Genomic DNA, 21,844 nt, shown 5'->3' with positions numbered 1-21,844 from the left:
ACACACACACACACACACACACACACACACACACACACACACACACACACACACACACACACAGACAGATGATCATCCATCGTGGAGTGTTTGACTTCTATGCAGACGCTGTAGGTGTGATCACACTGAATAGGACAGTGTTGATGACAGAGTATGTCAGACGTAAGGTTGGACGGTCATATGCTAGTCCACTCCCACACAATGTCTGGCGCATTTTAACTTGCCGGTCACCATGGCAACCAAATTTAAGAGGAGGGAATCGGACTGGCCGCTGGAGGGTTGGGACCCTAACGTCCGCCGTCTGAGTTACAAGTACAACGCCCTCATCAAGGTAAACTCTGCTTGACTTTATGGAGCATGCACGTAGCGACATTAGCGCTGCTGTATGTCATGCTTTGACCTTTGACTCGGCTGACACGTCTATCTAAATGCAAATGAGCCTCTAGCGGTCACATGACCTCTCTCAATTAGAGACTGATGCTGTTTGACTTCAACTACTTCTGCGGGGATGATGTTGTAGCGGTCACCACCAGGGGGCACAAACAAGCATTGTGTGTATGGGGACAACATTACTTACTGTAATAAAGTAGTAGTATAATAGTAGTAAAGCAGTATTACAATCAAACCTTTAGCCTCTTTACCCAACACTACCCTTTACAACAACCAACAGTTACTTGCATAACTAGTTCATACATTTTTTTACCTTTTTATTTTATTATTTCACGTTTTTACCATGAATTGATTAACGTGGACCCCGACTTAAACAAGTTGAAAAACGTATTCGGGTGTTACCATTTAGTGGTCAATTGTACGGAATATGTACTGTACTGTGCAATCTACTAATGAAAGTTTCAATCAATCAATCAATGTCTTCACAAGATGATTTTGAGACTTAAGTGCTTATGTTGACTTGCGATAGAGACGAGAAGACACTAAATTTTAGTACATTTTTAGTTTGTCAGCATTCAACACAGCAGACACTTATTGGAAAGCCAACACCTGCCTGAATTATTTAGCGGAAGGAAGAGTCGCACGTTACATTACTGCTGGTGTCATAGGAACCGTGCTGGGATCAGTCTTGTGCACAACTTGCACCTTCCCAAAGTTTGTTATGTAGGAATGATAGACTAGCAGCTACTTGCTTTAAGATAAAGGACAATAATCAGAGTATGAAACAGATGATTATTGAACGTTTGCTAACAAGTTTGCAGTGGGAGTGTTTGTGCTAACATGTCACACCATGCAACCGAGAGGCTGACCGAGGTAAATTTATTGAATAATGAATGGAGAGCAACTGATAGCTCCACAAATACATTAATGTTGTTCTTCAGTCAGTCATGTTTATACCGATTAATTGCTCTAAAAAAGTAACTATAGCAGCAAGCTTGTTTGTGCAATTCAGACTTGATAAATACCACCTTACCTCTTTGACCGCTGGCTCCATAATCTTTGGACTGTGTGTTATTTGATGTCACACAAGCTGGACTTATGCTTTGGAAATATGGCTGAGATGGTTCAAAGAGGAAAGGATGGTCAGCAGATTACAGTAATTATACAATATTATACTTGAATAATTAAATAAAAAAAACATTGTTACTCTTGTTCTCGTCACAATACACCTGTTTGGTCTTTTATTCCACTATATAAATCTACCGTAATCCATTATCATTATTATTATTATTATTTTATGTGTAACTGTAATTTTAAAAGATCAGATGCCATGATTGACAGCTACTTTGGGCCATAGGATGTAGATATGTTTTACGTTTGTCTTTCAAGTAATTAAAGCTTCAATCAGAAATAACTCCTTGATGTTTGGGCCTATTTTTTTCAATATATTCAGTCTATGTTGTAAACATGCGTTATATTTAAAGCCAGCGACGTCTCAACAAGCTTTTTGCTTTACTTACAACCCATGATGTGACATTTTATTTGATTATAGATGGATATCATTACTGTGGACTATTTATTTGTTGCAATCCTACTGTAGATTACATCAGCATCATTGGTGTGTACAACAAGTGTAGTAATGTTAGGACACTTACAAACGTCCCGGCAGGAAAAGCTTAAAGTGTCTATCCAGAAATCCAACACCCGTTGGACACACCTAAGGAGGAAGCGGCACCTTGTTGCCATGGACAACGGAGGGGAGGTTGTTGGAGTCTAAGGGGACGCAAGGTAAAAGCAGGAATGGTCAAGAAAATGTTACTGAGAGATGAGCACGAGGATGGACTTAGCTTCACTTTATTCAGACGTAAGATGAGCTCAAACAGTGGGCTGACCCTTCTCTGACTTTTGACTATTTAATGGGAATAAGTGGACTGTGGATCGGATTATTTTTGGCGCGTGTGAGGACATCACTTTGAGAACATTATCACGAGTGTTTGACCATGTACAAGCGTCGTGACTATGTGGACGCCTACGAGAAGGATCAGGCCAAGTGGGCTCTGCTCCGAAACGTCAACACTGTCATGAAACAAAGCACGCTGCTCCCGGTATACTGTGTGTGTATGTGTGCCTTCACTGTGTTGTGTTTTGGAAGAATGCTTCCAATGAAAATGTAGATGGTTAGTATGTGTGTGTTTGTGGCATGGACTGACATAAAGTGCTACTTATGTTTCCAGGGCGACTACGTGTGGCTGGATTTGAAGAGTGGTCGGGAGTTTGAGGTTCCGATTGGTGCCGTGGTCAAACTCTGTGACTCGGGACAGATCCAGGTGTTGGACGATGAAGGAAATGTAAGTTTGTCTGGAATTTTATGCATTTGATCGCTGACACACCAGTCCATCCTGGAATGAGCTGATGTTCAGGATAGAAGTGTCCGTTTAGGATTTAGACCTTGATCAGTCTCAACTTTCCCTCCTTGTCCAGGAGCACTGGATCTCCCCCCAGAATGCTACCAACATCAAGCCCATGCACCCCACCTCCATCCATGGCGTGGAGGACATGATTCGCCTGGGAGATCTCAATGAGGCTGGGATCCTCCGCAACCTGCTCATCAGATACAGAGAAAAGCTCATCTATGTGAGTCGACTGCTTGGTTGTGTTTCTGGACTCATACTTCCTTCCTGGACTTCTCCTTCTACCTCATAGGTGTTTCTGCTTCTCTCTTCCTTACTTTCTGCTTATTTTCTCTCTTTTGCCTTCCTTGTCTCTTCCCTCTTACTGTTTGCTCTGAAGACAAACTGTGGTGGCAGGGTAAGTGTGCAGATGGCTCTAGACTTCATTGGCGAAACATGCATTTGTGTGCGAACACTACATTTTCTTGCATGTTTTAAATCGATACGTACACTTTGGTAGGTTTTAAGTACCACTTTAGCCGAGCTTGATAGATCTACTGCAGCATACTTGTGGTGTGTGCTGACAAGCGAGCTGTGCATGTGTGCTTGTTCCCAACATGGCCGCCTCTTCTCTGGTTGCTAACGCTGATCTGTTCGTCCACCTGAGATGCCAGACGCATGTTACCTCATCTTCCCTTCAACAGCCTCCACTCACCCATTTTATAAGTCAAGCATTCACGATAGAATAAACTTCCAAAATAGCACTTTTTGTTTGTCTTGACAAAAATTTTGTAATATTTCGGCAATGTTCTTGTATTGTTAGGGCATCTTTGGTCAGAGTTAGTTGAAAATCACCCTGCTAGTTTAGTCAGTCAGTCAAGGAGTGTTGACCCACCGGTGACATTAGCATTCTCCTTCCAGACGTACACAGGCTCCATACTGGTGGCAATCAACCCGTATCAGCTGCTTCCTATCTACACGGCAGACCAGATCCGCCTCTACACCAACAAGAAGATCGGTGAGATGCCGCCTCACATCTTCGCCATTGCTGACAACTGTTACTTCAACATGCAGAGGAACAACCGCGACCAGTGTTGCATCATCAGGTAGGCCTGTTTAAGGCCTGAGTCTTACTTACTCAGGAAGTCAAACACGTCTTTTCTTGTGTGTTCCACAGCGGGGAGTCCGGAGCCGGAAAGACGGAAAGCACCAAGCTTATCCTGCAGTTCTTGGCAGCCATCAGTGGTCAACACTCATGGATTGAGCAGCAAGTCCTGGAGGCCAACCCCATTCTGGAGGGTAGCAACACACATTATAAATGATAAATAAATGGGTTATACTTGTATAGCGCTTTTCTACCTTCAAGGTACTCAAAGCGCTTTGACAGTATTTCCACATTCACACACACATTCACACACTGATGGCGGGAGCTGCCATGCAAGGTGCTAACCAGCAGCCATCAGGAGCAAGGGGGAAGTGTCTTGCCCAAGGACACAACGGACGTGACTAGGATGGTGGAAGGTGGGGATTGAACCCCAGTAACCAGCAACCCTCCGATTGCTGGCACGGCCACTCTACCAACTTCGCCACGCCGTCCCCATTATCAAGAAAAAGTTTTTAGTCTAAATATTGAATCCTTAGCACATTCAAAAGGTAATCAATAATTGTTTATAATTTCAGCCCTTTCAGCCATCTGTTTGTCTTGCAGCCTTTGGCAACGCAAAAACCATCCGCAACGACAACTCCTCTCGCTTTGGGAAATACATTGACATCCATTTCAACAAGAGAGGAGCCATCGAGGGAGCCAAGATAGAACAATACCTGCTGGAGAAGTCGAGAGTTTGTCGCCAGGTACCGCGCTTGCGTGTGGGACAAAATAGTGGCAAAATATGGACACATTCTATATTTCAATTAAATATATCACACCACTTTGACCTAAATGCTTTCTGTCTCCATGTAGGCCCACGATGAACGGAACTACCACATCTTCTACTGCATGCTGAAAGGCATGACGGCTGATGAGAAGAAGAAACTGGGCCTGACCAAAGCCACAGACTACACCTACCTGACCATGGTCTGTGGCCCCCCCTCATTGTAATGCTGTAGTGTCTATAATCTTTCTGGAACATTTCTACAAAAGGAAACACATGCAGTTATACTGTACAAAAATATAAACGCAACATTTGTATTTTTGCTCCCATTTTCTCACGAGTTGAACTCGAAAATCTAAAACTTTTACTATATACTCAAAAGACCTATTCCCCTCAAATATTGTTCACAAATCTGTCTAAATCTGTGTTAGTGAGCACTTCTTCTTTGCCAAGATACTCCATCCCACATCACAGGTGTGGTATATCAAGATGCTGATTAAACAGAATGATTATTGCACATGTGTGCCCTAGGCTGCACACAATAAAAGGCCACTGTGAAATGTGCAGTTTTACTTTATTGGATGACTGTTGGGAATGTTTGTTTACTCCTCTTCAATGACTGTGCAAAGTTGCTGAATATTGGCAGGAACTGGAACACCGACTCACAGCATCTCAAACATGCTCAATGGGTGACATGCCCGGTGAGTATGCTGGCAATGCAAGAACTGGGATGTTTTCAGCTTCCAGGAATTGTGTACAGATCCTTGCACATGGGGCCGTTTATTGTCATGCTGCAACATGAGGTGATGGTCTCTGGTAAATGGCACAAAAATGGGCCTCAGGATCTCGTTATTATATCTCTGTGCATTCAAAATCCCATCAATAAAATGCACTTGCATTCGTTGTCCATAACATACGCCTGCCCATACCATAACTTCACCCCCACCATGGGCCACTCGATTCACAACGTTGACATTAGCAAACCACTCTCCCACATGATGCCACACACAATGTCTGCCATATGCCCTGAATAGTGAAAACCGGGATTCATCCATGAAGAGAACACCTCTCCAACGTGCCAGACGCCATTCATTGTGAGCATTTTCCCACTCAAGTTGGTTATGATGACAAACTGCATTCAGGTTGAGAACCCAATGAGGATGACAAGCATGCAAATGAGCTTCCCTGAGTAAGTTTCTCACAGTTTGTGCAGAAATTATTTGGTTATGCAAACCAATTGTTGCAGCAGATGTCCGGGTGGCTGGTCTCAGATGAACATGGAGATGCACCTGCTGGATGTGGAGGTCCTGGGCTGGTGTGGTTTCACGTGGTCTGTGAGGCCGGTTGGGTGTACTGCCAAATTCTCTAAAATGCCTTTGGAGACGGCTTATGGTAGAGAAATGAACATTAAATTCATGGGCAACAGCTCTAGTGGACATTCCTGCAGTCAGCATGCCTACTGCATGCTCCCTCAAAACTTGCGACATCTTTGGCATTGTGCCGTGTGATAAAACCGCACATTTCAAAGTGGACTTTTTTTGTGGGCAGCCTAAGGCATACCTGTGGAATGATCATGCTGTTTAATCAGCATCTTGATATGCCACACCTGTGCGGTGGGATGGATTATCTTGGCAAAGAAGAAGTGCTCACTAACACAGATTTAGACAGATTTGTGAACAATATTTGAGAGGAATAACTCGTTAAAAATGGGAGCAAAAACAAGTGTTGCATTTATATTTTTGTTCAGTGTAGATGCAATGAATAATGTGTTAATGTTATACTGATAAGCAGGGTGTGTGTGCATGTGCAGGGGAAATGCACAGTGTGTGACGGCCGTGACGACATGAAGGAGTACTCCAACATCCGATCCGCCATGAAGGTACGTGCACTCACTTAGTGACAGTGTGCATGTTATTGTGGATGACCGACATCCAACATGCCGCAGGTTCTAATGTTTACTGACAAAGAGAATTGGGAGATCTCAAAACTGCTGGCATCCATTTTGCACATGGGCAACCTGCGCTATGAAGGTGAACATCTTGTTCTTTGATCATCTGAAGTCTGTTTATTCTTTATTGGCGTGTCATTACACATTTTGAATCCTATACTTACCCCCAGCCCGTACCTATGACAACCTGGACGCCTGTGAGGTGGTCCGCAGCCCGCATCTTACGACTGCAGCAACACTATTAGAGGTGATGATGATAATGCAGTAGACATTTGATTTTTGTCTATTTATTTTGTGAGAGTTACTAAATTCGGAAAACAATAGCCCTCTTCATACAACAAGAGCTCCCTTTTTTAAGGAACTACTGAAAAACATCCATTCATCCATCCATTTTCTACCACTTGTCCCTCTCGGGGTTACTGCAAAGCAAAGCTGGTCAAAGATCATCTATATGACAGAGTGCTTGTCTTTTTAGGAATCTATTGTAATCTAATGTTACTCTCTTTGGGTTTTTAGTACCGAATTTGCTAGCTGACTAGCGCTCTTAGGCAGTATTAACCTTAATAGTTGGGCGACAAGTTGACTTATAAGGATTATGTGAATAATAAGAAATGTAAGAGTATTGTGTATGTGTATGGGACGGTGTGGCGAAGTTGGTAGAGTGGCCGTGTCAGCAATCGGAGTGTTGCTGGTTACTGGGGTTCAATCCCCACCTTCTACCATCCTAGTCACGTCCATTGTGTCCTTGGGCAAGACACTTCACCCTTGCTCCTGATGGCTGCTGGTTAGCGCCTTGCATGGCAGCTCCCGCCATCAGTGTGTGAATGTGTGTGTGAATGGGTGAATGTGGAAATACTGTCAAAGCGCTTTGAGTACCTTGAAGGTAGAAAAGCGCTATACAAGTATAACCCATTTATCATTTATCATTTATGTGTGTGAGTCCAGGTGGATGGCAAGGACTTGATGAACTGTGTGACAAGTAGAACTTTGATCACTAGAGGAGAAACAGTTTCCACCCCCCTCAGCATGGAGCAAGCTTTGGATGTGCGCGACGCCTTTGTGAAGGTGAAACACTGTGAAACACTGGACCTGATGTAATTAATTTACTAAGCCAATGCCACAAAGATGTGTGACGTGTGTGTCTGCAGGGTATTTACGGCCGCTTGTTCGTGTGGATCGTGGAAAAGATCAACGCTGCCATCTACAAGCATCCATCCTCACAGGCCAAAGCTATCCGACGCTGCATCGGACTGTTAGACATCTTTGGCTTCGAAAACTTCACAGTCAACAGGTACAACACAGACAGTGCCAAGCTTTTTGTGGCCCTATATCACATATTTTTTGCGGCCCCATTTTGGTCTTCCATAGTTTCAGGGTTTCATTTTCCAAGTTGCTACACAAATTAAACACCCAAGTCTTTAAATGTCAATAGTAATTGAGAATATACAACTGAGTACATTTAAATGGAGTTAAACTGGTCAGAGTCTTTTTAAACATGTCGCCCTGCCCTAGTGGTTGTGGCTCTAAACAACCACATAGAGCATAGATGTCAAACTCAAGGCCACATCATACAACGTGGCCCACAAAATCTTTCAAATATGCATCAAAAAGTACTTCATCTTTTCTTATAACATGTATTTGTTCTTACCATTTTGACAGAAAAAAATACAATATTTATAAGTATCTAACAATGCAACATATATAATACTATCATACATTTCAAACTTTGTTTTGGTTAAAAAATATATATATATCTGCTTGACTTATGATTTTCCATCAAATTGTACATGGTAAAAATTACAATAGATTTTCTGGTAAAAACAAACAGTCAGCTCAGTTATCAGAATTTTACTGTAAAAAAACTATAATACGATTTTCCATTTACAGTAATATGCTGTAAATACCACCATAAATGTTGTGGTAAAATTATGGCGACTAAGCTGCCAGTTTTTTTACAGCAAAATCCAAAGGGTTGTTTTAAAAAAAAAAATTAATCAAATGCATAGGCAATTGTATAATAATAGGAGGTGAATCCTTATACATTTATATTCATAAATGATTCATGGTTACAAGAGACCCTCTAAATGCAGCCATAACTGTGATGTGGCCCTAAGTGAAAACATGTTTGACACCCATGACATAGTGTTTATGCCAGGAGCCGGCCTTGAACACAAACACATGCACAGTTTAAGTCATGTCAGCATTATCTAAAAACTTGTGATGGACCTCACCAGCTTCGAGCAACTTTGCATCAACTTCGCCAACGAGAACCTGCAGCAGTTTTTTGTGCGTCACGTCTTCAAGCTGGAACAAGAAGAGTACAACCTGGAGAACATCAACTGGCAGCACATCGAGTTCACCGACAACCAGGACGCCCTGGACATGATCGCCATCAAGCCCATGAACATCATCTCACTCATCGACGAGGAGAGCAGGTTCCCTAAGGTGGACACATAAAAACCCTAATTAACTATGTTGATGGTGACCCAAATACATGACCGTGTTAAGTTTCATCAAAGCCTCTGAGAAGTGACGTTTTAAAAGATGATTTGTTGCAGGGCACTGACAGCACAATGCTGAACAAACTCAACTTTCAACACAAAGTCAACACCAACTACATCCCACCAAAAAACAACTACGAAACACAATTTGGCATCCAACACTTTGCTGGAGTTGTTTACTACGAAACCAGAGGTCAGAGGTCACCCCAGGCTCGTCACTAAGCCTTCACACTTGTACTTGTGATGTGTCTTGTGTGTCTTACAGGCTTCCTGGAGAAGAACAGGGACACTTTATATGGTGACATCATCCAACTGGTTCACTCTTCCAAGAACAAGTTCATCAAGCAGATCTTCCAAGCAGATGTTGCCATGGTAACACACACAATGTTAATTCAAGCATGATAAAGACCATCAAAAAAATCTAAAATATTATTGTCATCTAGAAACAAATAAAGGAAGTGGAATGTTGTCTGGTGAAACCTTATCCTGTCCCGCATGTTTCTACAAACATATCCAAGTCACTTCTCTTTGCGTGTGTGTGATCTTTGCATGTTCACCCTGCTTCTTTGCAGTTTCTGTGTGGTTTTGCTCCTGCTTCTTGTCTTCCTTCCAGCACTCTCTCTAAGGTAAAATATATATTTAGTATGAGACTTGTAAAATCTCCCGATTTGATGATCACAATTATTCTCAATGCTACTGCCAGTTTAAAATTAAAGAGGAAGAAGGTTGAGCTCAGGAAGGACAAAACAACCAATTTTTTTGCTGTCTGACACATGTGTATGTGTGTGTGTGCACATTTAGGGGGCGGAGACCAGGAAGCGATCTCCCACTCTTAGCAGTCAGTTCAAAAGATCTCTGGAGTTGTTGATGAGAACTCTGAGTGTCTGTCAGCCGTTTTTTGTTCGCTGCATCAAACCCAATGAATACAAGAAGCCCATGGTGAGTGTGTAAAAATGTTTTACTTTTTTGGCATGAATAGTATTTAATAAATAGGCATACATAATATTTTGTTACAATTCCAGATGTCTGCACTAACAATTGCTGAACTTCATTTAAAGATGCTGAGTCTTGAGGAGTAAACGGCTTTTTGTATTGTAGCTGTTTGACCGGGACCTTTGTGTGCGCCAGCTGAGGTACTCGGGAATGATGGAGACTATCCGCATCCGCCGTGCAGGGTATCCCATTCGCTACACCTTTGTGGAATTTGTGGACCGCTACCGTGTGCTTATGCCAGGAGTCAAGCCAGCGTACAAACAGGTGTGGTTCCAAAATATTAGACCACAAGAAGGTAAAAAATAACAAAAGCAACTGCAAAAAGCATAGCACTAATAAGGTGTCCGAATAACATCCCTATTCCGCTCACAGCCACGAGGAAGAAAATAGTTAGGGCATACACTGGAGATTTCTGGCACAGAGACTAACAGTCGATCACTGTTTGGGTGTATGTCCTCTAGGAGGATCTGAGAGGAACCTGTCAGAGGATTGCTGAGGCTGTGCTTGGCCGAGATGACGACTGGCAGATGGGAAAGACCAAAATCTTCCTCAAGGTAACTGTTTAATACATTTAGTAGTGAAGTGAATTATATTTATATTGCGCTTTTCTCTATTGACTCAAAGCACTTTACATAGTGAAAAACATTATCTAAGTTACATTTAAACCAGTGTGGGTGGCACTGGGAGCAGTTGGGTGAAGTGTATTTCCCAAGGACACAACAGCTGTGACTAGGATGACAGAAGCGGAGATCGAACCTGGAACCCTCAAGTTGGTGACACGGCCGCTCTACCAACCGAGCCCAATTTAGGTTTTTGTGTACTACTTAAACTACTAGGTGTGTCTATTTGTGAAACCAGACGTCATTGATGTTGGACCATAACGGAGATGCACAAATGTTAAAATTATTTAAATATTTACACAAGTTTATCATTGATTAAGAGCTGTTACATCCGTATAGTGCATGTATGTATGCACACTACCGTAAATGCATGTTATGACTGAATGTCGTTGGTGATATTGTGCAAACAAATCTGATAAAACCAGTTGATGCCGGTGTGAGTGAAGCTCTGCTGTGATTGTTTCAAGGGCACATGATCACTGACAGGAAAGAGTATGTTTTTGTTTCCCTCTGTGTGTGTATGTCGTAGGTTTATATTCCTAGACTAATACGTTCCTTATAAATGTTTAGATGTGTGCTTTGCTTTACTGGAATTGTCAGCGTCATACAGACATGATCTGTAAAGGCAACTTTGTGTTTTGAGGTGGATCTCGTTTGACTCGTGTGTGTATTAGTTGCTGACTGAAGAGTGCCTTCGCTGGTCAGGAAGCTTAACAGGAAGGATAAAGTGTAGGGGGCAAAGGAAAGAGCATCAACCACTCTTTCCTGACAGGAAGCTGATGAACCATCCAGAGGACAGAAAGATTTACAAGAGAAGACAGACTCAAAATGGAATGCTGATTGAATTTCTAAATGGACAAATTGTGTGCTTCCAACTTTGTGGGAGAAAGTTTGGAAAAACCCTTTTCTGTATCTAAAATACAAAGCAAGGTCCATAAAGACTCATGTCATTTGTGGTTAGGATGTTCAAGCCAAATACAAACAACCGCCAGAGGTCAGTAGAATCAGTGGCAGTATTTTATTAGCAGTCACATATTTTCAGCTGAAGCGCTGAAATAGAGACTGGCAGGAGGGAGCAGTGGTACATAGTGGTCAAAGGATGAGGTAGAGAAGTACTCGCATGTTGGAAAGGCTGAACTAGTAAAGGGGTACAGAGTAACACATTGAGTAGCAGGGGAGAGGAATTAGGGGGCAGGAATCTCCTCTGCGAAGACATATCGGTAGGTTAGTCAGAGAGAAGTCAAGAGCAAGCAGGGCTTACTGGTGATGGCCAGGAAGATACTATTGATGTGGGCTCTGTACAGAGGATGTCGTTGTGGCTTGTGCAGCCCTTTGAGACACTTGTGATTTAGGGCTATATAAATAAACATTGATTGATTGATTAAATGATGAAAGATCAGTCAGGAAAGCAACAGAAACAGGTTCAGGCTAACAGGCAGAAAGATGATGGGTCAAGTGGGCCAGAGTTCACAAACAGATAATCCAAGAAATGTTCACAGCTCTAACTGTCCATGTTGAGAAGAGATCTGGTAAAAGTGGTGTGAGTTTAACCTGGATCCACAATTAGCTATACATAGAAACAGTTAGTGAGGAGGCCTGATTGCTACATTCATAGTAGCAGTGTGAGCATGTATGGGAGGGCCAAAGAGCAAAAAGTGGAAGCACTGCTCCTGACACTTGGGATGACTTTTACCCAACATTATTTATGTTGGACCTCACAAACTTTCAGAAATGACCACAGACACTTGTGGAGTATTGCAATTTAGTAGAGAGACAGCAGATGGAGATAAACATCCTGGTTCTGTAGGATCATCATGACATGTTGCTGGAGATTGAGAGAGACAAGGCCATCACTGATAAGGTCATCCTCATCCAGAAGGTTGTTCGAGGTTTTAAGGACAGGTATATCAACATTAGTTTGGACAAGTTTCCACATGCTTTAGGAAAGCTAAAACTTAAAGACATTTGTATAATTTCTGGCCATCAGATCCAACTTCCTGAGGATGAGGAAGTCGACTGTGTTGATCCAGAAAACTTGGCGAGGATATCTCTGCAGAAAGAATTATGGAGCTGTGAGGATCATCATCAATAATCGATCATAATCAATAATAATGTGTGAACTCATAATATTTTATTTCTCCTCAGATGCGGGCAGGTTTCTCTCGCCTCCAGGCTCTGGTCCGCTCCAGGAAGTTGTGTGCGTCGTATCACGTGGCCCGACAGCGCATAACAGGCTTTCAGGGTCATTGCCGAGGCTTCTTAGTGCGCCGTGCTTTTAGACACCGTCTGTGGGCCGTCATCACTATCCAAGCTTACACCAGAGGAATGATTGCACGGAGGTTGTATCGCAGACTGAGGGGCGAGGTAGACACCTGGGCACACCTGTAGCATATTGATACAGATACCACCGTCAACATGTTAAGCTAGGATCAATTGATTCGAAATTGACTTTATTTTTGGTAAAACACCAAAAACCACCTTGTCTTTTTTTTCTTGCTTGCTTCTGTCAGTATCGAAGGAGGCTGGAGGCTGAGAAGATGCGCCTGGCTGAAGAGACCAAACTGAGGAACCAGATGTCTGCAAAGAAAGCCAAGGCTGAAGCTGAACGCAAACACCAGGTAGGCTAATTGTCACTGAGACATATTGTTAATGGACTTAACGGGAGAAAGTCATTGGTCTTCCTGCGATGCCTTTCACTGCACTCTAATTCATTGTCCACTTCAGGAGCGTCTGACCCAGTTGGCCAAAGAGGACGCAGAGCGGGAGAAGAAGGATAAGGAGGAGGCGAGGAGAAAGAAAGAGCTGGTGGAACAGATGGAACGTGCCCGTACGGAGCCTGTCAATGACTCAGACATGGTGGACAAAATGTTCGGCTTCCTGGGGACTACGAGTTCTTTTCCTGGTCAGGAAGGACAAGCTCCTGCTGGCTTTGAGGTCAGATGATAGATGTTTGCTTTGATAACTATAGTCAGAAGGTCCATCCATCCATCCATTTTCTACCGCTTATTCCCTTCGGGGTCACGGGGGGCGCTGGAGCCTATCTCAGCTACAATCGGGCGGAAGGCGGGGTACACCCTGGACAAGTCGCCACCTCATCGCAGGGCCTAGTCAGAAAGTATGGACCTGTTAATTCTTCCTCCTGTGCAGGACCTGGAGCGAACCCACCGGGAGCTGGAGGAGGAGGACTTGGACGAGGCTCTTCCTTTGCCAGAAGATGACGATGAAGAGGATCTGTCTGAGTACAAGTTTGCCAAGTTTGCTGCCACCTACTTTCAGGGAACCACCACACACACATACGTCCGGCGACCCCTGAAACAGCCACTGCTCTTTCATGATGATGAAGGAGACCAACTGGTATGTCAAGAACATCACATTTATTCTTACTAAAGCAGTAACGTGTATTCCTTGATACAATCTAGGCGGCTCTAGCCGTGTGGATCACAGTCCTGAGGTTCATGGGAGATTTGCCAGAGCCAAAATACCACACAGCCATCAGTGACGGCAGCGAAAAGATTCCTGTCATGACCAAAATCTATGAGACCCTGGGAAAGAAGACGTACAAGAGAGAACTGCAGGCACTCCAGGGGGAAGGAGAGGTGAGTTGGAGAAGGTTAAGGGAAGCTGTGAGGAGCTTCTATCACAACTACAAAGCAAAACTACATTATTAAAAATTTTGACAATTCAGAGCCATTTTTGGGCTGTCTTTTCCCATATTCAGATGCCTCAATCAGACAGCCCTCGCAAGAATAGTATCCGACATAAACTGGTCTCTCTTACACTAAAGAAAAAATCTAAGATCACTGAGGAGGTAAGAGAAGATGTTTCTGATGTGTTATCATGCGACTCGCTTTATTTACAAATTAAAGGACAATTTTCAGGTCACAAAGCGCCTCAACGATGGCGAGTATGGTGTCCATGGTAACAGCATGCTGGAGGACCGGCCAACATCCAACCTGGAGAAACTCCACTTCATCATCGGTAATGGCATTCTGAGGCCAGCGCTGAGGTAAAAACATTTACCAAATTGTCTAGTGGTGGTTTTCACCCAGGTTGTCTTGGCTCAAGTCCTGGTATGAGAATGTTGCGAGGGTGGCAATGGTTTATTTGTGTCATCTCTGTGTTAGGGATGAGATCTATTGTCAGATCTGCAAACAGCTGAGTCAGAACCCATCTAAAAGCTCTCATGCTCGAGGTTGGATCCTCATCAGTTTGTGTGTCGGCTGCTTTTCCCCGTCAGACAAGTTCCTCAAGGTTAGGACACTTTTTCCAAAGTTTAGTCCTGATATATAATGGTATAGTGAGTATACTTATGAGTATAGGTGTTAACATGTAGTACTTGAGGAACTTCATCAGTAGCGGGCCACCGGGTTATGCTCCATATTGTGAAGAAAGATTGAGAAGAACATTTGTGAACGGGACGAGAACACAACCTCCATCCTGGCTGGAGCTGCAGGTGCATAATCAGGTAAAGCTCAATTCATCTGGATGTCATTACTTAATTGTTGTGAAATCCATATGCAGGCAACCAAGTCTAAGAAACCCATTATGCTGCCGGTGACGTTCATGGACGGAACCACTAAAACGTTGCTGACGGACTCAGCCACAACGGCCAAGGAGCTCTGCAACACTTTGGCTGACAAGATCAGCCTGCAGGATAGATTCGGCTTCTCTCTCTACATTGCTCTTTTTGACAAGGTTGTCTGAGATCAAATAAACACTGTCATAAGAAAGACTATTTTCTCTCAGCCAAACAGCTAAAAAAAATTGGTAATGGTCTGACTGTCCTCACCTGCATTTAGGTCTCATCTTTGGGCAGCGGGAACGATCACGTCATGGACGCTGTGTCTCAGTGTGAACAGTATGCTAAGGAGCAGGGAGCCCAGGAAAGGAATGCCCCATGGAGGCTGTTCTTCAGAAAAGAGATCTTCACACCGTGGCACTGTGCTGCTGACGATACAGTCGCCACCAACCTCATCTACCAGCAAACTGTTAGAGGCGTCAAGTTTGGAGAGTACCGTTGTGACAGGGTGACCGCTTCTTTTCTTCTGTACTGCAGACATTCTCTTGTTCTATGTTTGGATCCAAAACTCAAGACTTCCTTTTCTTTTTGACCCAGGAGGACCTGGCAGAACTGGCATCTCAGCAGTACTATGTTGACTACGGCTCAGAGGTCCTACTGGAGCGGCTTCTGAGCCTCATCCCGTCCTACATCCCGGATAGAGAGATTAGCAGTTCCAAGACAGTGGAGAAGTGGGCTCACTTCATCATGGCGGCCCACAAAAAGGTTGTTTGCTGCCATTAGTGGATCTGGTCATTACTAGCTAAAGATGAATAACGTCTTTCGGGAGTAGTTGTTTAATTCAAATACGTAAATGATGATCATTTGTCCATGTTGCTGTTGTTCAGGGCATTTACACACAGAAGAGGTTTGACCCCCAAAAAGTCAAAGAAGAAGTGGTGGATTTTGCTCGCCACAAGTGGCCTCTGCTCTTCTCTCGTTTCTATGAAGCCTTCAAATTCTCCGGTAAGACGTCTGACTGTAGTAAACGGCACAATTTTAGTTCTGAGCTTGCTCTCTAAATCCACAAAGTGAAAGTGAAATCATTACATGAGGATGTTCTTTACTTTAGGTCCAAGTCTGCCTAAAAACGACCTCATTGTTGCCGTCAACTGGACTGGTGTTTATTTTGTCGACGAGCAAGAACAGGTCCTTTTGGAACTTGCCTTCCCGGAGATCACTGCGGTGTCCAGCAGCAAGTAAAGAATGTAGTCACTCTTGTAGTCACAATAATGTTGATTTGTTTTAACGTTCATTGATGTGGCAGTTGCCCATGAGTAGGACGCTGGCTTTGGGACACCAAGGTTCAACAGCTCTGAGAAACTATCTTCATTAGTGCATGTCCAATATTGTATATAACAGTGCATATATTTTAATTTCTCCTTGAACATAATTGTCCTTATTCCACTTTCAGGGGAGGAAAGTTGCAGAGTCAGAGCTTCACGCTGGCGACCATCAAAGGAGAAGAGTATACCTTCACCTCCAACAACGCTGAGGACATCCGTGACCTGGTGGTGACCTTCCTGGAAGGCCTGAGGAATAGGTCAAAGTTTGTGGTAGCACTACAGGACAGTCCCAATGAGAGTATGTCCTCGTTGAACTTTGGAATATGTGACAAAGAAGTCACAACTGTCAATCATGTCCTCAAACCTTTTCCAGATGGTGAGCCGTCTACGTTCCTGAGCTTCCAGAAGGGAGACCTAATCCTGCTAGACCAGGACACCGGCGAGCAAGTTCTCAACTCAGGTTGGGCACACGGCGTAAACGAGAGAACCAATCAGAGAGGAGACTTTCCAGCTGACTCTGTCTACGTACTGCCCACTATGACACGACCTCAGCAGGAGATTGTGGTATGACAAAGCTGCTTTGATTAAGTTAAATTAGGAATAAGTACCACATATTTTGTTTGTTACTGATGATGCAATCCAACCACCCAGGCTCTCGTAACCATGACACCTGACCAGCGGCAGCACTCAGTGCGAGTGTCGCAGCTCATGCTTCCTGAGGGTGAAGACTCAGTCAAACCATACACACTGGAGGAGTTCTCCTATGACCACTTCAGGTACACACTTCCACAGCAAACCTCTAAGCACACCTTTCAGGACCTTGCTTTTAAACTTGTGGTGCAGAAAAGGGGCTTTCCACAAAGTTTACGAAACATTGCTTTTCAAACTGTTTTCACCAAGTACCACCTCAGAAAATACTTGATTCTCCAAGTACCACCATAATGATCTACATTAAAATACAGTAGCTTATATTCATTAGATACAAGGCAGAGGATTTATTTAACAAGTATATTCATTATTTTTGGCCACTGTATAATTATACACAGTTTAAACAGTAACACTGTGTTACTTTAAATATTTATTAAGTGATTCTTTGGCGTACCACTTGATGGAGCCCACGTACCATAAGAGTTTGAGAATCTTTGTTATAAAATATAATTGTCCAGAAGATTGTGCTAAGATAAGTATTAAGATTCAAGGACAACTGGGCCAATCTCTGATTGAACCATACATTCATAGTTTTGTCCATACAATGAATATAACACAATAAAATAGTTAAGTACACCATGTGCTTCCTGCAGGCCTCCCCCCAAACACACACTAAGCAGAGTAATGGTAACCAAGAATCGGGGTAAGGACAAGTTGTGGAGTTGCACCCGAGAGCCTCTCAAACAACCACTACTGAAGAAGGTGGTCCAACACGAGGACCTCGCTCAAGAGGCCTGCATGGCATTCATCGATATCCTTTACCACGTTTATATTGTTGTAGGTGTTGGGCCACCTGACAACTGTACCAATCAAAACCGACATGTTACCTTAACGTGTGTCCTACCTGTGATGAAGTACATGGGTGACTACCCTTCCAAACGCACTCGATCGGTCAATGAGTTGACCGACCAGATCTTTGAGGGATCGTTGAAGACAGAACTTCTGAAGGACGAGATCTTCTGTCAGATCATCAAACAGCTCACCGACAGCCATGTCAAGTGTGTACAAGCACACAAAAGACCTATGAATAGATAGTGATTATATTGTGACATAAATCTAACTGAACATTTCAAGTGAAGATGATATAAAGCTTAGCATGTTTGTGTGTGTTCTAACAGGTACAGTGAGGAAAAGGGCTGGGAGCTGTTATGGTTGTGTACTGGTCTCTTCCCACCCAGTAACGTGCTGCTTCCGCACATACAGCGCTTCCTACAGTCTAAGAGACAACACCCGCTCTCTGCTGACTGCATGCACAGGCTACACAAAGCTTTACGGTAGTTACAAACTTTAAGTATACGTTGTATAAGTAGACATGTAGGCTAGAAGCCAAATATAATCGTTTCTGTCTAAGTTTATTTGAACAGGGACAACGCACATTGATCAACATTGGTGTAACTGCGTAAGTTTTAGCTACAAAGCTAGTTTCCAACCATAGTCGCTGGGCAAGATGCATAGATTGCTAGCAGCAAACAATATCCAATAAAACAACAATCATTAATAGCCTGCTTAAAATAGTAAAACAATCAATTAATATCTCACACACATCATTGGCAACATTTAGCAAAAGCACTACACATTTTGCTTCAACAGCACCATGAACAATTACACACAGGCATGGTTACACTGGCAGCAGGCAGGTAGCACAAATCAGCAATAAATACAATACATTAATATGTGCACAAGTTTGATTCTCAAGTAGTCATGATTTTAGCATATTTTTGAATTGCCTTAATGTATCAACATAGCGTACTTGAAAAGGGATATTGTTCCAAAATTGGACTGGCTGAAGACCCTTTTCCTGAGGGGAACTATTAGTTTGTTTGAAGAGGCAGATCTAGTTTGCCTCCTGCTCAGATCTGAAAGTAGTGGTGGGGCCATGACCACGTAAGATTTTAAAAAACAGATCAGCATTGAGAAATATTACTGCATTTTCCCAATTAAGTGGTTTATATTTTATATTACAGTGATGACAAAAAGGTTTCATGTCCAGGACTTTCAGAGCCTGCTTATAGACAGAATAGATCAGTGTTGTCTTACAGCCATCTAAATGTCTTCATTGTGAACTAACAGAAAGAAAAAGCAAGGCCAGCAACACTTGTGTCCTTCTTATAGTTTTAATATAAACTGCACAGGCGCTACCAAACAGATTGGTTTCGACAAGGTCTTCGTCAGTGTGTTTTTTATGTGTTTTATTACGGGTTTTTTTGGAGTGTGTTTTTCCTGTATTTTGTTCATTGTGAACTAAACCTATTGGTTGCCATGGTAACAGAAACGGTTCCAGGAAGTATCCTCCACATCTGGTGGAAGTGGAGGCCATCCAGCATAAGACCACGCAGATCTTTCACAAAGTTTACTTCCCTGATGACACAGATGAGGTAACACACACTACTTAATGTTGATTCTAGAACAAGTGTACTGTCATGTAATAATTGTGCAGGCATTTGAAGTGGAGTCCAGTACCAAAGCCAAGGATTTCTGTCAGAACATCTCCACCAGACTGCTGCTCAAATCTCCTGAGGGATTCAGCCTCTTTGTCAAGATCTCTGATAAGGTCAGAGGTCTAGCATGTTTTACATTACTTTCCTTGAACAATAACACTTGCTTATCAGTCATTTCTAAAATGATTATTTACCTGTGTATTGGTTGAAAGACAAATCTAATCTATTATGCGTAAATGTGTGTGTAGGTTATCAGTGTTCCAGAAGGAGATTTCTTCTTTGATTTTGTGCGACATTTGACTGACTGGATCAAGAAATCGCGTCCAGCAAAAGATGGTATTAAACACAACTTTATATCTTTTAATAAATCAAACTTGCTTCCTTAAAAGTGACCTTTACCTTACAGGAATGGTTCCCTCTCTGACCTACCAGGTGTTCTTCATGAAGAAGTTGTGGACTAGCACAGTTCCAGGAAAGGACTCCTTCGCCGACTCGATCTTCCACTACTACCAGGTAAATCTTGTTGGGAAGATACCATAAAAATGGGACAAGAGTCATGACAAATGTTTTCTCATCATTCAGGAGCTGCCCAAATACCTGCGTGGCTACCACAAGTGTTCGCGAGACGAAGTTTTCCAACTAGCCGCTCTTATCTACAGAGTCAAGTTCGAGGATGACAAATCCCACTTTCCAACCATTCCCAAGATGCTGCGAGAACTGGTCCCCCAGGATCTCATTCGTCAGATGTCACCAGATGACTGGAAAAGGGTACAACCTGAAAACTAATGACAAATGTTTTTAACTGGAGGTAGATGTGAAGACTGACTATTTTGTGTGTGATCAGTCTGTGGTGGCCTTCTTCAACAAGCAGGCTGGTAAATCACAAGAAGAAGCCAAGCTGATGTTTTTAAAGATCATCTACAAATGGCCAACCTTTGGCTCTGCCTTCTTTGAAGTCAAGGTAATAAACCAGTCGGTATCTCTCACTTCATCTTTGAAATTTGGTGACTTTTAAAACCCACTGCTGCTTCATGCCCAGGAGAAGGGGCTGCACTGCACAATATAGTTTCCATTCCCAATCTTGAATATTCTTGATCAAAAAGTCATTTATCAGTAGACTCCATTTTAGATAAACCATTCGATAATGTTAAATTGTGTTCTTAACTATTTAGCAAACCACAGAACCCAACTATCCAGAGATCTTGCTGATTGCCATCAACAAACATGGACTCAGTCTCATTGACCCAAAAACCAAGGTTTGTTTAAAGCTGCTGTGCCTCAATACAAGGCCTGGATGTAATCGGTTCTCCCTTTTTTTTGTCACTGCACAGGATATTCTGATCACACATCCCTTCACTAAAATCTCTAACTGGAGCAGTGGGAACACCTACTTCCACATCACCATCGGCAACCTCGTCCGAGGAAGTAAACTCCTCTGTGAAACCTCGCTGGTGGGTGGAGGCAGCATGCACATTTTTGCATCTCTATTCTAAAATTAGGATCTTAATCCGCGAGGTCAGAATAAAGTCATGAGTTGTCCTTGCAGCTTAAATGTTCATCTTTGCCAGACATTTTGGACATCCATCCATTTTCTACCGCTTGTCCCTTTTGGGGTAGCGGGGGGTGCTGGAGCCTATCTCAGCTGAATTCGGGCGGAAGTTGGGGTACACCCTGGACAAGTCGCCACCTCATCACAGGGCCAACACAGACAACATTCACACTCACATTCACACACTAGGGCCAATTTAGTGTTGCCAATTAACCAGGTGCATGTTTTTGGAGGTGGGAGGAAGCCGGAGTACCTGGGGGGAACCCACGCAGTCACGGGGAGAACATGCAAACTCCACACAGTAAGATCCCGAGCCCGGGGTTGAACTCAGGACCTTCGTATTGTGAGGCACATGCACTAACCCCTGTTCCACCGTGCTGCAGTTGCTTCCAATTTTATGGGAACATTTCGAGGAAGGCCTTTTCCTGTTCCCAGTTCTCAAAGCAAGGTCTTTGAAAGCATGCTGAGAAACATTTTCTATGGAAAAACAACAACAAATGGGCTTTGACTTGAAAAGAGCTTTACTTCAAGGTATTCAAAGCATTTTGACACTGTAACCCTATTCACCTTCTAATGATGGAGCATCAGAAGC

The 21,844-nt window shown here is 43.1% G+C and overlaps 1 protein-coding gene across 9 annotated transcripts in view; it reads left to right on the top strand.

Moving 5' to 3' along the window:
- myo7aa (myosin VIIAa) overlaps positions 1-21,844 on the top strand; it is a 28,405-nt gene that overhangs the window by 4,161 nt on the left and 2,400 nt on the right. The window contains exons 1-50 of one of the 9 annotated variants that reach the window (XM_062060672.1): positions 50-331; positions 2,625-2,738; positions 2,872-3,024; positions 3,181-3,198; positions 3,702-3,886; positions 3,958-4,079; positions 4,489-4,631; positions 4,741-4,854; positions 6,462-6,530; positions 6,597-6,681; positions 6,770-6,846; positions 7,545-7,664; positions 7,748-7,890; positions 8,834-9,044; positions 9,158-9,293; positions 9,366-9,472; positions 9,673-9,726; positions 9,902-10,039; positions 10,199-10,357; positions 10,555-10,647; positions 12,521-12,615; positions 12,701-12,785; positions 12,859-13,077; positions 13,224-13,331; positions 13,438-13,647; positions 13,861-14,067; positions 14,133-14,309; positions 14,432-14,521; positions 14,592-14,719; positions 14,838-14,964; positions 15,047-15,166; positions 15,235-15,408; positions 15,513-15,740; positions 15,830-15,997; positions 16,120-16,237; positions 16,344-16,470; positions 16,686-16,855; positions 16,931-17,121; positions 17,209-17,333; positions 17,859-18,016; positions 18,110-18,263; positions 18,384-18,539; positions 19,535-19,640; positions 19,703-19,816; positions 19,952-20,039; positions 20,110-20,216; positions 20,286-20,471; positions 20,548-20,664; positions 20,876-20,959; positions 21,035-21,154. In XM_062060672.1, the coding sequence (XP_061916656.1) occupies positions 233-331; positions 2,625-2,738; positions 2,872-3,024; positions 3,181-3,198; positions 3,702-3,886; positions 3,958-4,079; positions 4,489-4,631; positions 4,741-4,854; positions 6,462-6,530; positions 6,597-6,681; positions 6,770-6,846; positions 7,545-7,664; positions 7,748-7,890; positions 8,834-9,044; positions 9,158-9,293; positions 9,366-9,472; positions 9,673-9,726; positions 9,902-10,039; positions 10,199-10,357; positions 10,555-10,647; positions 12,521-12,615; positions 12,701-12,785; positions 12,859-13,077; positions 13,224-13,331; positions 13,438-13,647; positions 13,861-14,067; positions 14,133-14,309; positions 14,432-14,521; positions 14,592-14,719; positions 14,838-14,964; positions 15,047-15,166; positions 15,235-15,408; positions 15,513-15,740; positions 15,830-15,997; positions 16,120-16,237; positions 16,344-16,470; positions 16,686-16,855; positions 16,931-17,121; positions 17,209-17,333; positions 17,859-18,016; positions 18,110-18,263; positions 18,384-18,539; positions 19,535-19,640; positions 19,703-19,816; positions 19,952-20,039; positions 20,110-20,216; positions 20,286-20,471; positions 20,548-20,664; positions 20,876-20,959; positions 21,035-21,154 (6,597 nt within the window). In that variant the 5' untranslated portion in view covers positions 50-232. Of the gene's footprint in view, positions 1-49; positions 332-2,341; positions 2,496-2,624; positions 2,739-2,871; positions 3,025-3,180; positions 3,199-3,701; positions 3,887-3,957; positions 4,080-4,488; positions 4,632-4,740; positions 4,855-6,461; positions 6,531-6,596; positions 6,682-6,769; positions 6,847-7,544; positions 7,665-7,747; positions 7,891-8,833; positions 9,045-9,157; positions 9,294-9,365; positions 9,473-9,672; positions 9,727-9,901; positions 10,040-10,198; positions 10,358-10,554; positions 10,648-12,520; positions 12,616-12,700; positions 12,786-12,858; positions 13,078-13,223; positions 13,332-13,437; positions 13,648-13,860; positions 14,068-14,132; positions 14,310-14,431; positions 14,522-14,591; positions 14,720-14,837; positions 14,965-15,046; positions 15,167-15,234; positions 15,409-15,512; positions 15,741-15,829; positions 15,998-16,119; positions 16,238-16,343; positions 16,471-16,685; positions 16,856-16,930; positions 17,122-17,208; positions 17,334-17,858; positions 18,017-18,109; positions 18,264-18,383; positions 18,540-19,534; positions 19,641-19,702; positions 19,817-19,951; positions 20,040-20,109; positions 20,217-20,285; positions 20,472-20,547; positions 20,665-20,875; positions 20,960-21,034; positions 21,155-21,844 lie in introns of those variants that run through there. The other 8 variants (XM_062060677.1, XM_062060673.1, XM_062060674.1 and 5 more) reach the window with 8 other exon arrangements.

The sequence above is a fragment of the Entelurus aequoreus genome, linkage group LG10 (genome assembly GCF_033978785.1).
Source record: "Entelurus aequoreus isolate RoL-2023_Sb linkage group LG10, RoL_Eaeq_v1.1, whole genome shotgun sequence".
NCBI lineage: Eukaryota > Metazoa > Chordata > Actinopteri > Syngnathiformes > Syngnathidae > Entelurus > Entelurus aequoreus.
Note: the sequence above shows the minus strand (reverse complement) of the source record. Positions and strands in the feature narration are given on the sequence as shown.